The sequence below is a fragment of the Chiloscyllium punctatum genome, chromosome 7 (assembly GCF_047496795.1).
Source record: "Chiloscyllium punctatum isolate Juve2018m chromosome 7, sChiPun1.3, whole genome shotgun sequence".
In the NCBI taxonomy this organism is placed as follows: domain Eukaryota; kingdom Metazoa; phylum Chordata; class Chondrichthyes; order Orectolobiformes; family Hemiscylliidae; genus Chiloscyllium; species Chiloscyllium punctatum.
The window spans coordinates 47486905-47505005 of NC_092745.1; the positions used below are offsets into that span (position 1 = coordinate 47486905).

The 18101-nt window shown below is 40.6% G+C and overlaps 1 protein-coding gene across 1 annotated transcript in view; it reads right to left on the reverse strand.

The window, feature by feature from the left end:
• astn1 (astrotactin 1) overlaps positions 1-18101 on the reverse strand; it is a 2276897-nt gene that overhangs the window by 863172 nt on the left and 1395624 nt on the right. The window contains exon 12 of the mRNA XM_072573509.1: positions 10171-10337. Coding sequence (XP_072429610.1) covers positions 10171-10337 — 167 coding nt within the window. The remainder of the gene's footprint in view (positions 1-10170; positions 10338-18101) is intronic.

An 18101-nucleotide genomic window follows, 5' to 3' on the forward strand; every position in this document is an offset into this window, starting at 1 on the left:
GGCAAGTTCTTTCCAAATCTGCTTATAAATCTACACTTACTGCTGTCCAACAGTGAGTAGAGGGACATTTCTTAAGCGATTTTCCTCCTTTGAAAAAAAATTGCAATTAATAGCCTGGAACAAAAGAACGGAAAGTGATCTTACTTTCAAACCAATTCCTCCACGTTTTCACCTTGCACAACACTCATTTTGCTGAATATTTTGCTAGCTTTCAATGCAAGATACCATGCACAGTAATCTGGGAAAAATAACCAACTTTGCTGTTAAAAACAAAACCACTCATTATTTGCAGCATGAAGGAAAAAAATGCAATGGCAACATTGTAAACTTCCTCAAGAGACAAGGCAGCGTAAAATTAGCAGAATTCCTGCAGTGGTCAGCAGAGAAATCAAAATAACATGTAAACATTCATTCAGCTGAATAAATAGAAATCCCATAGCATTGTGCATTGTAAATCTATACACTCATAAATAAGCAGATATTGCTCAACAGTGGGTAATCAATACATTATAAATTGTTAAATCAATTAAATATGTGTATTTCTACTTCCTGTGACTGGTAGGTCGAGGATGGTGGCTTGGTCTGAATTAGTCTTGGTACTGAGGACATCTATAAACCTGATAACTCCATGCTGATACAACTATTGGCTGGCACAACTGTGTATATTATTAGGATACCCTCTCTGTCCAGTTGTGTGTGCGAGGAAGCTGGAAGGCAAGCTGATCAAAATAATACATGGGATCTTAGGTTGAGGACAATTAGCCATAATGTGGTGTTAGTGCTGCAGGAAAAATACTCAATAGCACTTCATAGATGCTAATCAGAAAATTATTCTGGAATTAGATTTTAGGAATGGTCTTCGAAGATTGCCAGGCAGATAAATTTATTGGTAGGAATCTCGAACACAGGTGCATTAGGCCTACAGTTGTTTCATAAAAAGATCAAAGAAACAATTCAACACTAATTTAAATAGCAAATATAATGCCAACATATGTTAAATAACATTGACAAAGCCATGAACACACGGAATCACAGATATTACTTGTAGGGAGTCACAAGTAAGAGAGATTCGAAGAAAAGTGTTCTAATTTGTAAAGAACGTTGAAAAGCTAAATCCTATTTCCACAGATTGATGAAATGGCTCTCTTGGCTGTGATGTTGTGGTAGATGTTGAAGAGGTTTGTAATTTGGCTCATCTCTTTCTCAATCTTGTTCTTATTAAGTTAGTGCTATACAGGTATTACTCTTGCCTGCCTTTTAGAATAATTTCCCTTTCACTTGTAGTTCAAACTAAAAGCTAATCATAGGATGATGGAAGCAAACATTATGCTTCTTCTCAATTTTCTGATACAATAATGCTTGATAATTCAATGAATATTGTCAACATTCCATTCACGTTGACTTAGCAGCCAGGGATATGTGTTATATCACCATATGGAGTTGCTAGACTCATCTGTCTTTAACTTCCAAGTATCTAAGTCATACAGATTTCAAAGACTGCAACAAGCAAAGAAAATATTTCAATGCATCCTGGTTGGCCTCCAACCTTCCACCCTATATTAACTTGAGCTCCATTCAAGTTTGGCTGGCTTCAACGTATGTCGGCCTACAAGTGAACAGCATCTTGTTTTTAAAATTCTCATTCCCGCTTTTAATTCCTTCATTGATCTGTCCCTCCTTGTCTTTGTAGCCTCCTTCAGCTCAACAAGAACTCTGCACTCTCAAATTCTGACTCCTGTACATTTCTGATTTGAATTGCTTCCCCACTGCCTACTGTGCTTTCAGCAGCCGAGTGTGAAAGTTTTTCTCCAAATCTCCTCTGCTCCAAATCTTTCTCCTTCTTTTGGACATGAATCAAAACCTCTCTCTTTGTCCAATCTTCTGGCCATTTGCCCGAATATCTGTTTATTTGGCTGTGTAACACTTATAAAGTCATAGAGTCATAAGGATGTACAGCATGGAAAAACAGACTCTTTGGTCCAACTCATCCATGCTGACCAGATATTCTAACCTAATCTAGTCCCATTTGCCAGCACTTAACCCATATCCCTCCAAACCCTTCCTCCTCTGTAATATGGACATTTTTCAAGATGTCACCAGCTACTTCCTCACATTCTATATTTTCCATGTCCTTCTCCGCAGTAAACACTGAGGCAAAATACTCGTTTAGTATCTCCCCTATCTCCTGCGGCTTCACACGTAGGCTGCCTTGCTGACCTTTGAGGGGCCCTATTCTATCGCTAGTTACCCTTTTGTCATAAATGTATTTATAAAATTCTCCTTAACCCTATTTGCCAAAGCTATCTCATGTCCCCTTTTTACTCTCCTAATTTCCCTCTTAAGTGTGCTCCTACTACCTTTATACTCTTCTAAGGATTCTCTCATTCTCTCCTGTCTATACCTAACACATGATTCCTTCTTTTTCTTAACCAATACCTCAATTTCTCTCATCATCCAGCATTCTCTATACCTAACAGCCTTTCCTTACACCCTAACAGGAATATACTGTCTCTGGATTCTCGTTATCTCATTTCTGAAGGCTTCCCATTTTCCAGCCGTCCCTTTACCTGCGAACATCTGTCCCCAGCCAGCTTTTGAAAGTTCTTGCCTCATACCATCAAAATTGGCCTTTCTCCAATTTAGAACCTCAACTCTTAGATCCGGTGTATCCTTTTCCATCACTATTTTTAATCAAATAGAATTATGGCCGCTGGCCCCAAAGTGCTCCGCCATTTACACCTCAGTCACCTCCTTGGCGTCATTTCCCAAGAGTAGGTCAAGTTTTGCACTTTTTCTAGAAGGTACATCCATTACTTCTACAAAGCCTTTTTGATTATTTTATTTCTTTAAAGGCACTACACAAATGCTCCTGTGAAGTACCATGCAACACTTCATTATATTTTCTCTGTCTCTTTAGTTACCTTAAGTCCTTTAAGAAACTCAATGAGGGCTTCCCTAACAGAAAATTTGACAACATTCACATTTAAAAACACTCAAGTGCTTTTAAAATAATATTCAAACATCAATTAATCTCATTTGCACTGAAATAACATCTTTCAGCTATCAGTTGATATCAATGGTACTGAAGAGCAATCACACAGCTATAATCTCATATTCCCAGTGGTTTTCAAATGGCATCATTTGTCACTAATTGGGACCAAATGGAATATTACAGCATTCAAGAATTTGCCATTGGGACAAATTGATTTCCTCTCACTGGCCATACTAACTAAAGAGAAACATAGGTTTAAGGTGAAAGGGGACTGAGTGAAAAGGGACCTAAAGAATAATATGTTATTTTAATTTGCATTAATTCAAAGACCGATCCTAATAGCAGCTTTCTTTTAACCCAACCAGTGGCTTTACAGATTTTCTCTGATAGCTCCATTATTATTTTCATTCTCCTTTCAGACTCAGTTGTTCTGAGCAGCTGAATGATGTGCCTCTCCCACATCATAGACGGAGTACCAGGCCGTGCACTCAAAGCATGCTCAGATCAACTGGCAGAGGTCTTCTTGGACATCTTCAACCTCGCCCTGCAGCAGACCACTGTCCCTGCCTGTTTCAAGAGGGCCATCAACATCCCTGTGCCTAAGAATGCTCATGCAGCATGTCTCAATGACTACTGCCCAGTGGCATTAACTTCAGTGGTGATGAAGTACTTTAAATGGCTGGTCATGGCATTAATCAACTCCAGCCTCCCCACTACTCTTGACCCACTCCAATTTGCCGAAATCGGGCCAACAGATCCCTGTTTGATGCCATATCACTTGTCCTTCACTCCTGCCTGGAGCATCTTGACACCAAGAACAGCTTCATATGGAAGGATCCGACTCATTGACTACAGTTCAGCCTTCAACACTATTATCCCCTTGAGACTGATTACTAAACTTAGTGATCACGAATTAAGCCCCACTCTCTCCAACTGGATTCTCAGTTTTGTGACCCACAGGCCACACAATCAGTGAAGATTGGGAACAATATTTCATCATCATCGATACTTAACACTGGAACCCCCCAGGAGTGCATATTTATTCCCCTACTGTACTCACTGTACACCCATGACTGCATCACCAAATACCAGACTAATGCCATTTATAAGTTCACTGATGACATCACCATAGTCAGTCGAATTGCAGATGGCAACGAAACAGACTACAGATGGGAGGTGGAAGACCTGGAAAAATGGTGCACTGAGATCAACCTAGCTCTCCAAGCTGGCAAAACCAAGGAACTCATTGACTTTCGGCAGGATGTTACTCATGCCCCCCTACACATTAACAGCACAGAGGTGGAATGAATGGAGAGTGTCAAGCTCCTGAGAGTGGTCATCCACAACAAATTTCTTGGACTCTTCATGTGGACACACTGGTTACAAAGGCCCAACAACGTCTCTTCTTCCTCAGGCAGCTGAGGAAATTTGGCATGACGGCGAATACCTTTGCCAACTTTATGGGTGCGCCATCGAGAGCATTATGTCTGGATGTATCCCTACCTGGTATGGCAACTGTACCATTCAAGATTGGAGACAATCACAGAGAGTGGTGAACTCGGCCGGACAATCACAAAGGCCAACCTCCCATCTATAGAAACCATCTACCATGCCTGCTGTCAAGGAAGGGCTGCCAGCATTCTCAAAGATCCATCCCACCCTGGCAATGTTTTTCTACTTCTAACATCGGGGAGAAGGTACAGAAGCCTGAACACAGCCAGTTTTGAAACAGTTTCTACTCTACTGTTGTTAGAATATTGAATGGACTCAAATTCTTAGCATTCGCCTATACGTGTGTTTTGGTTTTTGCTGCTATTTACCTATTATTTACTTATCTATGCGACTTAACTGTGTGATCTGCCTGTATTGCTCGCAAAGCAAAGCTTTTCACTGTGCCTCAGTACACGTCATGTGACATTCCATTCCATTCAATTGATACAGGTTCCATGATTTACGAGACTTCAACTCCAAGTTGCTCCCTCACGAGTTCAATGTCTCCTCAGCCCCCAGGGAAGTAGTCAAACTGAAAGGATTCACAGGCTGATAATTGCCATGTTTGGCGATGTGTTGAATGCCTGCCTATGCAACTGACGTATCCCGCATGGACTCCAGACTACATTCAGACACGCAGACCCAGATCTTGTGTGGCCATTGAGTTTTGTTCCCTCTAAAGTGCATGGAGCTCCATGCCACGTTAAAAATATTGAGAGAAAACATTGCGATTCAGCCTGAAGGTTGACTGAATATGGAACTTTTGGCTCATTGCATCGCAAGATGTCTCCTTGTTTAGATGAAAGGTGTCATATTATAGTAATTTGATTATGATAATTCTTCAGTGAACTTTTAACTTATTCCTTTATCTTCCAAATTTCAACTACAAAAGACATTAATGTATACTGTTAGCTATTTATTTTTTGATTATTCGATGATGTAATGCGTACCTTTTTAACTTTCACTTCTCTTACTACCTTGTACCTAAACTTTTTTTGTACCTGGGTAACCTTGGCACATAAGATGGTGCCATGTGTGGCAACATAATAGAGTTTTCACTGAACTTCGATACTTGAGGACACGCAACAATAAAATCCACCATCTAAAGTATACAGCATGTTCATTCAATACTTCAAATACTTCAATTTCATTGAGAAATTTGAATTTGAGTGTTCCAATTTTTTTGTTACATTGATACCAGAAAAATATCTTTGTTTTAACATGTTGTTATTTTAACTAATTTAGCAAAGTCACAAGCATCCTGATAGATCCCCCACGTTTTTTCTTCCAAGTTTAATTTTAATGCTGTATTCTCACATCATGGGAATCTCATGTTTATTGTTTCTTGGCACTAAACTTGAGAGCTTTAAAACACTTGCCTCAGTCAAGTGTAATAGATAACAAGTAAGGTAGAATAATTAATTTACGTAAATGATGAGTTGCAATGAGGATCAATGTGATTTTTCATTCTCTGGATACAAAGATCAGTTTGAGTACAAGATGTCATGAGAACAGAACATTACTGGCTGAACCACAGTAATTTTCCACTTAATTTTGTGGCTGCTTTGCTGAAAAGTGCAAATTTTAGTGCAATGACTTTAAATGAAGTTTAATAAAAAAATCACAAAACACCAGGTTATAGTCCTGCAATTTATTTGGAAATACAAGCTTTCGGATGACTGCTCTTTTGTCAGGTCGCTACCTGACAAAGGAGCAGTGCTCCGATCACTTGTACTTCCAAATAAACTTGTGGACTATAATCTGGTGTTGTGTTTTTTTTAAAACTTTGTCCACCTCAGTCCAACACCAGCACATCCACATCATGACTTTAAATGAGTCATATGCTCTTACAAAATTCTATGTGAAAGTCAGAGTTAGGTTCCTTGGGATATTTTCTTTATCTGGAGAAATTCAGCGTAAAAGTTGAAATACTGTACAGTACATGTACAGTCCTATGGCATTCCTAACTGGAAAAATAAAAATTGCAAAACTACTAAATAGGAAACATATGCACTCCAGCACTATATACCTGCTATACAATATTTAATCATTGTTGTATTAAACTCTAACTTGCATTTGCAGATTTATCAGGATCTATCACTTTGTAGAAGTTAGTCAGTGTGGAGAGTTGTCGAATCCCTGCACTGACCAATGTCTGCCAATAAGAAGAACACTTCAGTACAACACCTGGAAGGCAACTGAGAGAAGGGAGCAGATTCAATGATAAAGGGACTTGCATTAGAGCAGATGGTGAAAAGCTGAGGGGGGTTGCAGCTGCTGGTGTGGTACGGTGGCTCAGTGGTTAACACTCCTGCCTTACAGCGCCAGCAACCTGGATTTGATCCCAATCTCAAGTAATCAATAGGGTAAATAGACAAGTTCATTTCGTCTGGGGGAGGGGATCCAAAACTGGAGGGCATAGGTTTAAGGTGAGACATGAAAGATTTAAAAGGGATCTAAGAGGCAAATTTTTCATGTGTGGATGAAATGGACTGCCAGAGGAAGTGGTGGAGGCTGGTACAATTGCAACATTGAATAGGTATCTGGATGGGTATATGAATAGGAAGGGTTCAGAGGAATATGGGCCAAATGCTGACAAATGGGACTAGATTAATGTGGGATATCTGGTTGGCTTGGACGTGTTGGATGGAAGAGTCTGTTTTCCATGCTGTGTATGCCTACGATTCTAATAGTTTGTGTGGAGTTTGCACATTCTCCCAGTGTTTGCGTGGGTTTCCTCCTGGTGTCCCGATTTCCTCCCACAGTCCAAAGATGAACAGGTCAGGTGGATTGTCCATGCTAAATCACCCATAGTGTTCAGGGATGTGCAGGCTAGGGGGATTAGGCATGGTAAATGCTGGGTTACAATGACAGGTAGGGGGGGGGGGCGGTGGTTAGTCTGGGTAGGATGTACTTTGAAGTGTTGGTGTGGAAGTGATGGGCTGAATGGCCTGCTTCCACACCGTAGGGATTCTATGATTCAATAAGGAAGGCAGGCCAGATGTGCCAGACAAAGCCAGCACTGGTAGAGGGGGGAGGGAAGGGTTGGAGCAAGCAACGACATTAAACCAGAAATGTAAAATGACATGAGGCGGAGCATCTTCAAGCGAGAACTTACTACCAAAAGAATGTTCCAGTCACTCATCATCCTGCATCACAACACTATCTGGGCTCCACAAAAAACACCATCTGTACTAGTGCAACAGAGAAACGTCTGTGACCAAACAATGTTCCCTATGGAGAACCTGCTTCACCAGAAGAGTTGAGAGATTAGCTGAAGTCAGCCCATGTATGAGCATGGAAGGAATTGGATTTTTTGATTGGGTTGAAGGAAGTAGGTTGGAAGAGACTCATGTGGAACATAAACATAAGGGTAGCTGGAAAATACTGAAAATGCTTAGCACGGGCAAAAGGCTGAAAGACAGACCAGCATCCCAACAGCATTTATTTTCTCTTAAAATAATATTTAGGCATCACTTAATATCATTGGCACTGAAATGCAATCTTTCAGTGATCAGTTGATATAAACTGTACTAAAGATCACAGCTAGTCGGTGCAATTTGACATATTCTTCCCCATGCCCCCACACCACGTGATTCAGAGGGGGTTGGGAGGGGCATTGGTGGGTTGGCAGGTGAACACAGTGGGAATCTCTGAGTAACCATGGCGTGTGAATGCTTCTCAGCAGCCTTTCTTCCTGGAGGCTAATGGAGCTCCTGAAAGCCCAGCAAACCCAACGAGCTCACACTCATCTCTGTCCAAAGATCCTTCATCAATCCTCCTGCAGGCCCACAGCAATAGCCATTGTTCCCAGTGGATCAGAGAGGCAAGATAAATGCCCTACTGCGGACTGAATTGAACAGGAGGCTCTCAACTACTTGCGCCAGCTCCTGGATTCAAATTAAGGAACATGGGACCTCCCAGAGGATGATGACATGGAGCTCAGAGTTGTTCTTCAACTTGTAAATGAGACATTCATCACCCATATTAAATCCTATAATACAGTTGATGCCTTTTTGATGGGGAATCAACTTATAATGTTGACTCTGTTTCCCTGACCACAGATGATATCTAACCTATTGACTACTTTATAGTTTCATTTCATCTTTCTATTATTTGCAAGACTGGCAAAGGTCTGATCAACCAATGGCCCGTTTCTTATAGCTACTTTGTATCTGGGCACCAAAGGGGATGTGTGAAAGGAGAAAAATGCTCTCTGTATTAAATAGTTAAAAGAAGACAAGGAAGTGAAGGTTATCAAGGAAATTCACAGTCGCTCATTTAAGAGAAATATCTAAAGGACGACAATCATTTGTTGTGACTAATGAGTGTTCACAGGAAGGGGAAAATATCCATGCTGATGTGATGTGCCTTGGTCTTAAGTTCTTATGCATAAATTGTGCACGGTCGAAATGAGCTTTCATATTAACCTCTGCTTTATTACAGGATTAACCAAATAAAAGTCCTGCACACTGCACTTCAGTAACTTTACCTTGTCTTGCATAGTGCTACATTAAGCAGCTTTAATTACAGTTTACAAATCCCTGATGAGATTTCTGTTCATGAGTTTTGGGATCAATCTCATGTGTTCTGTGTAAATGATCACATTAGTGTGTTCATTTACAAATCGTATTATTCAATCAGATGGCCCTCTGTGTACTGAATCTGTGCACTGAAATGGAACTCAACATTAAGGAGCTTTGTGTTCTTTTTTTAAAAAAAATCTTGCTTCATCTCTCTGATCTTGTTGGCACATCTGATTAGTGTGCAGAACCAATGAGTCACGAACAAGGACTGACAATTCAGTTAAAGTTTCCATGTATGGAGTCAGCTATTTCCATGTATGGAGTCAGCTATTACGAGGGGGCATAGCTTTAAATTAAGGGGTGGTAGGTATAAGACAGATGTTCGGGGTAGATTCTTTACTCAGCGAGTCGTGAGTTCATGGAATGCCCTGCCAGTAGCAGTGCCCTCTTTATGGGCATTTAAACGGGCATTGGATAGGAATATGGAGGATAGTGGGCTAGTGTAGGTTAGGTGGGCTTGGATCGGCGCAACATCGAGGGCCAAAGGGCCTGTACTGCGCTGTATTCTTCTATGTTCTATGTAATTGAACAAAGTATTTTATCAGGCATGCATAGGCATAAAAGGTTCCTCAGTATCTTCGTTTCAGAAATGCATAAATATGTATTCCCACCTTGTGGATACAATGCGTCAAACCGATCTTGATGACTGCCATAACATGGCGATGGTGACTATGATTAAGTTCATTGCAATAACTCATAGCTATTAGGTTATTGGCAGAATATCGTAAGTGCCAACAGCACAAAACACACAAAAGCATTTCTTTCCGTTACATGCAAAGGCTACCAAGTAAACATGACAAGAGATGGTTAGAGATACATAGGAACTCTCTTTTCAAGCTAACACATTCTTCATTAAATCAATACTTCATGGGTTGATATCTTAAGTTCTACTTTAAGTTAATATGCAACCTATTGGATAAGAACTACTTCAGTAAGAGGAACTCAGCATGCACAAGACACAAGAGAACCTGGCTGAGATGTAGGACTGCGTGCTTTGCTATTTATTGTCTCTGTGCTTTAGTTACCCTCAGACGTGCTTACTTTCTTTTGTTTCTCTGTGGTTCACCGAGCAAATCAACAAGCAGAACCTGGAAAACTCACCCACAGAACATCACAATGTTGTAGTGCGAGGGGTTATCTGGTAGAGGCATGGTCTGCTGCAGGCACAGTTGCTCACAACCACCATTCATCCCATCTGAGCAATCAATACCAATGTGTCTGTCATAACAGCCAGAGCCATCTTTCATCGGGCTGAGTCCCAGAGGGCACTGCAGGGAAAATAATGGGGAAGAATAGTTACAGAATGAAGAGGTGACATACTGTGCATGTAATAATCTATGAATGATAGGAGCAAAAGATGCGTGCATTATAAGCCAGCAATTTTGTTAAGTAGGCGACTTTGATCCTCTGCAATACAGCTTCTCCTTTGACCACAATAACAACACACCAAAGCAATCTTTTACCCTTTTCAATTTTTTATGCAATGACCTTCATCGGTTTTAGTGTATGGTCTCAAAACATCTTTTTGATATTGTTACATCAATCAATGCCATCTGATGAGTGATACTGGGACAATTTCTGTGTGAGAAAGTAGAGATCAAGTTGAAAATTAGAAGCCAATTGAAGGGTGTGGATGGTACTTATTACTAAAAACTTGTACCACTTCCTCCATAAATCCTCTTTCCAGCGAGGATTTTTTGTAACATTTAAGTCTACATTTGAAATGTAAATCAAGAATGTAAACATTTGAAATTATCATATTTTGCAGTTATTGCTGTTTCAGAGTCCAGCCACTGGAGGATATTTCTTCACTCTGTTTTCCACCTTTTGTGCTCACGGGCCTCCCCTGGCTGCTTGATTGACTCTTACTCCCCACCCTGACTCTTGGCAATCCCCTGAAAAGTTTAATGTCTGTCCTAAAGGTATCCTTTCTGCACTCTAGTCCTCTGTGAATGACTAACATTTAAATGTCGCACAACACCAAGTTATAGCCCAACAGGTTTACTTGGAAGTGCTAGCTTTCAGAGCACTTCTCCACCATCAAGGAGCCACGCTCTGAAAGCTAGGACTTCCAAATAAATTTGTTGGCCTACAACCTGATGCTGTGTGATTTTGAATGTTGTCCACCCCAGTCCAACACCAGCACCTCCAAATCATAACATTCGAACATTCTTTCAATTCCAGGTTACATTTTTCCCAGAACCATGCTCTGGCATCATTCCCTCTCAACCACGTCCTTCAAGAACTCATATGAAGAGATAGATTGAGCCCAGACATAAGGCAGAATTTTTGACAAAGATCTTAGCTGCTGGCTGGTGAGCTGGCAAGAGACTCACAGTGCCTCTTTCTGGGAAAGCTATCACACCTGGTTCCACTAAGACTTTGTTCCCCTTCAGCAAAGAACCCTGGGATGGAATTCAGCAAAGGAAGACCAGAACCACAGAACAGTCATGTTGCAGAAGGAAACCATTCAGTTCATCATGACTGCACCAGTTCTGTTACTGAAGAACCGATAAAAAGAGACAAAAGTAGCTTATTAACTAACAATACACAAAAATGGACTGTAAAAGCTCCTAAGCACACAAAAGCAAGGGAAAGATTAGCAAAGACTAATGTGGGTCTAAACAGGTAGCAAGAGGAGAATTTATGATGGGGAATAAAGGAAAGAGAGGGAAACTAAAATTAAAACAGTTGTACTTTGTTAGTCTGAACATATAAATATCCTTCCAGAAGTGCTCGAAAAACATGTGATTAGTTAGAATGCAGAACTGGAAAAATGTATTAGTTTTTTTTAAAATGTACTGGAAAAACTTAACAGATTAAAATTTGATATAATCCCTGAATCCGAGGATCCAAGAACATAGAAAGAAAGAGAGATATTGGTTGTGTTTGTGGTAATTTTCCAAACTTGTACAGATTCTGGATTAGATCCTGCAGACTCAGGAAGCAAATGTAACCACAGTGTGATAAGAAAGGATAGAAAGAAAAAATGAGGAACTAGAGACCTGTTCGTCTCATGTCAGTAATAGGGAAAACGTGAGGATCTCTTATAAAGTCTGTGACAGCTAGATACTTAGAAAATAATGATAGGACTGGCTAGAATTAAATGGATTTGTGAAAGGGAAACTGCGTGACAAACCTGTTGGAACATTTCAGTTTGTAACTAGTTGAATAGATAGTAGGAAGGTGCACCAGATGTGGTCTATTTGCATTTTCAAAAGGCTTTCTGTAAGGTCTCACACAGGTTAATAAGCAAAATTTGAACACATAGGATACAGAAGAAAATGCTGGCACAGATGAAGATTTGGTTCACGCAGTAGAAAGCAGAGAGTAGGAACAAATAAGTCATCTTCAGGTTAGCTGGCTGTGACTAGTGGGGTAACATAAAGATCAGTGTTTGGGCCCCCTTATAATTTATATCAATATTTTGCATGTGGGGAGCAAATGCAATATTTACAAGTCTGCTGACAGTTGAAAACAAGGCAGAATACAAGCTGTGAAGAGGATGGAGAAGCTCTATGTCGATTTAGGTAGACTAATTGGACAAAAACATGGTAAACAGAATTCAGTGTGAAAAAAATCAAGTTTTCTCACAGTAGTATGAAAAATGAGAAATATAGAGGATTTCTTGATTGGTAAGAGATTGGGAAATGTTGATGAGCAAAGAGACCTGCAATCTCTTGTTTATAAATCACCTTACTGTCGTTTACTGTTGTGAAGGTGGCTCACTACAATTGCATCGAACTTTAGTGGGATCACCCCTGGAGTTTTGTGTGTACTCTTGGTCTTTTCACCTTTGGAAGCATATGCATGCCACAGTGCAAGTGAAAGGATGGTTCACTAGACTACACCCTGTGATTGTAGGGTTGTCTTACGAGGACATTAGATCTGTATTCTCTGAAGTTTTAGATGGGTAAGAGGTGATTGCATTGAAGTATGAAACATTGAGAGTAAGGATGTTTCTTTTGGCTACAGAAATCAAGAAAAAGGAGTCACAATCTCAGAACAGAGACAGGTCAGTTTGGACTGAGAATGAGGGGGAATTTCTTCACTCAGTGGAAAATAGACTTATGAGCTCTCCACCTCAGAAGGCAGTAGAGATGGAGTCTTTCAATATTTTAAAGGTAGAGATAGATGACTTCTTGTCAGGCAAGGATAATCAATAGTTATCAGGAATGGAGGGAATGTGAAATACAGAAAACAAACAGATCAGCTACTTCTGCCCCTAATGTCTGTGTTTGTCTGCCATAAGACCATACGACAAATACCATAAGATATTGGAGGAGAATTGGATCACTTGGCCCATCGAGTCATTTATGGCGAATAAATTTCTCAACTCCTTTCTCCTGCTTTCACCCCGTACTAATCAAAAACCTGTCTATCTCAATCCTAAACACATGCATTAACGTGGTATCCAAAGCCATTGGCAGCAATGAATTCCATAGTCATCACCTTCCAGCTGTAGAAATTCTCACTTAGCCCTGTTCTAAAGGGTCCGCCCTTCACTCTGAGGCTGTGCCCTTGGATCTTAGTCTCTCCTACCAGGGAAACATCTTCGCCATGCCCAGTCTAGCCAAGCCTCTCGGTATTCTGTAAGTTTCAATGAAATCCTCCCTCATCCTTCCAAACTCCATCGAGTACAGACCCAGAGCTCGCAACTGCTCCTTCTACGACAAGCCTTTCATCCCCAGGGATCATTCATGTAAACATCCTCTGGGCCCCTCTAACACCAACATGTTCTCCCTTATATATAGGCCTCAAAAACTGTTCACAATAGTTATTCTTCTGTAGCCGCGAGGGTTCCATTCCTGAGCATCTCCATGAATGCTTAAATTCGATAGTGTGGAGCTCATTAAAAACAGATTAAAAATGTCACAGATGTGCTATTTTTGCACGTGGGTATTCATTTTTGTTGTTACTTATTTTTTGCCACTGATAGGCAAATTCACAATTCATGATTTCATGGAAACAGAGGATTTATTGTATTCTAAATGCGGTCTGATCACAGCCTTATGCAGCCTCAGCTGTATATCCAAGCTCTTGTATTCTAGCCCTATTGAAATGAATGCCAACATTGTATTTACATTCCTAATTGCAAATATAACCTGTATGTTAATCTTAACAGAGTCCTGAACTGGGACTCCCAAGTCCATTTGTGCTTCAGATTTCCGAATTGCTGTCCAGTTGAGAAAATAGTCTTCGCCTCTATTCTTCCGACCAAAGTACATCACCTCACATTTCCCACATAGAATTCTATCTACCACTTCTTTGTCCACTCTACCAGCATGACCAAGTCATTCTGCAGCCTCATCACTTCCTCAACATTATCTGTCCCTCTGTCTTTGTGTCATCTGCAAATTTTGTGACAATGCCCTCATTTCCTTCATCCAGATCACGAATGAATAATGCGAATAGGTGTGATCCCAACACTGACCCTTGTAGAACTCCACTCGGCACCTGTGGCCATCCTGAAAAACACCCCTTTATCCCCACTCTCTTCATTGAGCCAATCCTGATGAAGGACTTATGCCTGAAACGTCGATTCTCCTACTCCTTGGATGCAGCCTGACCTGCTGTGCTTTTCCTGCACACTCTAATCCACTATCCATGCCAGTTCCTTGCCCATAATACCATGGGATCTGATCTGACTAAGCAGCCTCTTGTGCAGCATCTTGTCAGAGACATTCTGCAAATCCAAATAGGTCACATCCATTGCCTCTCCTTTGACTAACTGCTCATTACCTCCTCAAAGAATTCTAACAGATTTCTCAAGCATGACCTCCCCTTAAAGAAGCCGTGTTCTGAAGTAGTCCGCAATCTCAAGCTGAGTAATACACTCTAAAATCTTACCAATGACTGAGGTCAGGCTGTCTGGCCGATAGTCTCTGGACATCCACCTCTCTCTCTCTTTTTTAAAAGGGGTGTTATATTAATCATTTTCCAGTCCTCTGGGACCCTCGTTGATTCTAGTAACTCCTGAAAGATTGCCAATGCTGCTACAATCACCTGGGCTATCTCCTTCAGAACTCTGGGGGGTGTAGTCCATCTGATCCAGGCAATTTATCCACGGATATAACAAAGGGTAAAAATATAAAAGTGGTACTGGCCCCACCAAACTCCTTTGTATCGAATAAAATGCCTTCCTTTGACACCAAAACCACCGCAGGAAAGAGCACAAGACATTGACCTTGGTGTGAACCCAACATGGAATAAATTTGGAGTTAATATAGTATTTTTTAAGTTAATGGATATATTAACCTGGGCCAAGCCCACAAGAACTCCATTTCTACTCATCTCAGGGAGCAGGGCTTTATTGGTGGCCAGCTGAAATACCAGACAGAGCTTTGCTTTTGCATCGTCTGAAAATAAAATGCAACCTCTGACTACGTAGCACTCTCATATTGAAAGTGAGATTTATGTCTTCACAGCCAAGACTGATACAGTCAAAACATACCACACCGCATACCCCAAAAACATGTTCTCGTACAGTAGGACATTTGAGGGTCCATTACTGGCTGGAATCTACTTGAAGTGTTTCCATATGAAATAATGGACATTGAGCGACAGATCAAAATCCGAGTGATAACCTTACATAATCATAAGTTGAAAAGGGGTAGTTCAAATAACAAACAGATTATGATATTGGAATCAACCCTTTTTATATTCATGTACATTATAAATTTGCTATGACTTATTCAGTTTTGGATTTCTGTGGCATTGGCAGCTTTCAATCATAGATTGACATTATTACTGGATATTGGCCAGGAATAATTTAATTTAATGACTGTAAAAGTTATTTATTTAAATGCTACCACTGTATAAAGAAACAAATCAGATAATGAAAAATGAATGTACTTTAAGTGCAGAAAACAGTGTAGTCTTCCTTGTTGCCTAGGCAACCTTGTAAATTTGTTCTTATTGACGGGTTGAAAAATATATCAAGGGTAATTTAATAGGTTGAAATTAGCACTACATACAAACACAGGTCATCAGTAAAACAGTGATGTTTCCTGTGGTTGGAGGAGATATAGCTTTGTCCATGTTGGTTGTTTATTCCTGCACCAGTTCCAATACTCTTTTCATTACTCCCACTCTATCCATGGCAGTTCATTCATGTAAATGCCACAATCTGTCTCTGCATGTCTCTCATAAAATTCCCATTCCCACCCTCCCCTAATTGACACCTGCATTCCCACACCCTACGAGATGCATCCCACAGTTGCATTACTGCAATTCAGACAGGGTGCTGAGACAGCTTCACCTTGATAAAATGATCCTTCAAAAATCAAGCCTCCAACAAAAAACACAATTCAGGAAATCAAATTATTTCATCATGCTCCTTATATAAACAAAAACATTTCTAACCTCTCAAGACCCCAGTATTATCTTGGAGGTTTGATGACCCCAATAAGTTAAGTCACAACACAAATTGGGTTGCTCCAGTCCAACAATGGGCAATTGCAAGTAGGCATCAGTCTCACAGCTTGTAACCATGTTGTGAAGTCACTCTCTCTGTGCTGTTTCGAACAGTCAGAAGTGAAATATCATGGACAACAGAAATAAGCCGTGAAATAAATGATCTGGAATGAAAGTGTTTTCATTATTGCTTGGGAAACGGAATGAAAGTTGCATTTACAATTGCAAAGATCGCAAGGAGATAAAACAAGAGAAACTTGTATGGCACCTTTAATAATACAACACCCCAAGGCATTTCACTGAATTATTATAAAAGCAAAATGTCACAGTGCACCACAGGCGACATGGGAGCTTAATGGCTAGCACTGCGGCTTCACGGCATCAAAGACCCAGGTTCAATTCCATGCTCAGGTGACTGTCTGTGTGGAGTTTGCACATTCTCCCCATGTCTGCATGGGTTTCCAACAGATGCTCCAGTTCCCTCCCACAGTCCAAGGATGTGCAGGTTAGGTGGATTGGCCATGCTAAATTGCCAATAGTGTACTGGATTGTGCTGGGTAGGTGAGTGAACCATGATAAATGCTAGAGTACAGGAATAGGGTAGGGGGTGAGAGCATGTGTGGGGTGCTCTTCAAAGTGGACTCAATAGGCTGAATGGCCTGTATCCACATTGTCTGGATTTTAAGAGGTACATGAGATATTAAGGCAGATCACCAAAATCCCAATCAAAGAATTAGTTTTATGGAGGTATGTGAAAGGAGAAAAATCAACTTCTAGAGATGCAGAAGTTTAAGAGGGAATTATAGAATGTTGGGTTGAGGCATCTGAATGCAATGTCATCAGCAGTGTTCATGTGATAAAAGTTGGAAGAACGATCGGACGTCTGAGTGGTGGTGCTGGAGATGAATGCAGGGATAGACAGGTTAAGCTTATGGAAGAAGTGGAAAACAATGCTAAAAATTTGAAAATCAAGGCACTGGTCAACTGGAATGCAGTGTAGCCCAATGAGAACAGGAGTGAGAAGTGAAATGGTATTCACTGTAAATATAGGCAGCAGAGTATTTGAATATATTAAATAAAAGGAGCGCTGAAAATGCGAGACCAGATAGTTTGCTTAAGTGTAGTCAAGTCTTGGAACGACTGAAGTATGGATGGGAGTTCAAGGAAGAGAAGAACTGTGGCAGTGCAGAGATGGGTGATACTATGAAGGTGGAAAGAAGTGATATTATTAACACCGATGTGTGTGCGTGGAAGCTTACATCTGGAATATATGTGACACAGAGGTTCTCAATATTGTTTTTAGGTCTCAGACTGTGACGAAGGAGAGGGATGGAGCCAGTGGCAGGAAGAGGTGGAGACTGATGACAATGGCTTCAGTCTTCCTAATATTTAATTAAGGGGAGGCGATGGCCTATTGGTATTATCGCTGGACCATTAAACCAGAGACCCACATAATGATCTGGGAAGCCAGACTCGAATCCTGCCATGGCTGTTGGTGGAATTTGTAATTTGTAATTAAGAGTCTCATGATAACCATGTACCCATTGTCGATTGTTGGAAAACCCCATCTTGGACTTTTAGGGAAGGAAATGGCCATCCTCACCTGGTCTGGCCTA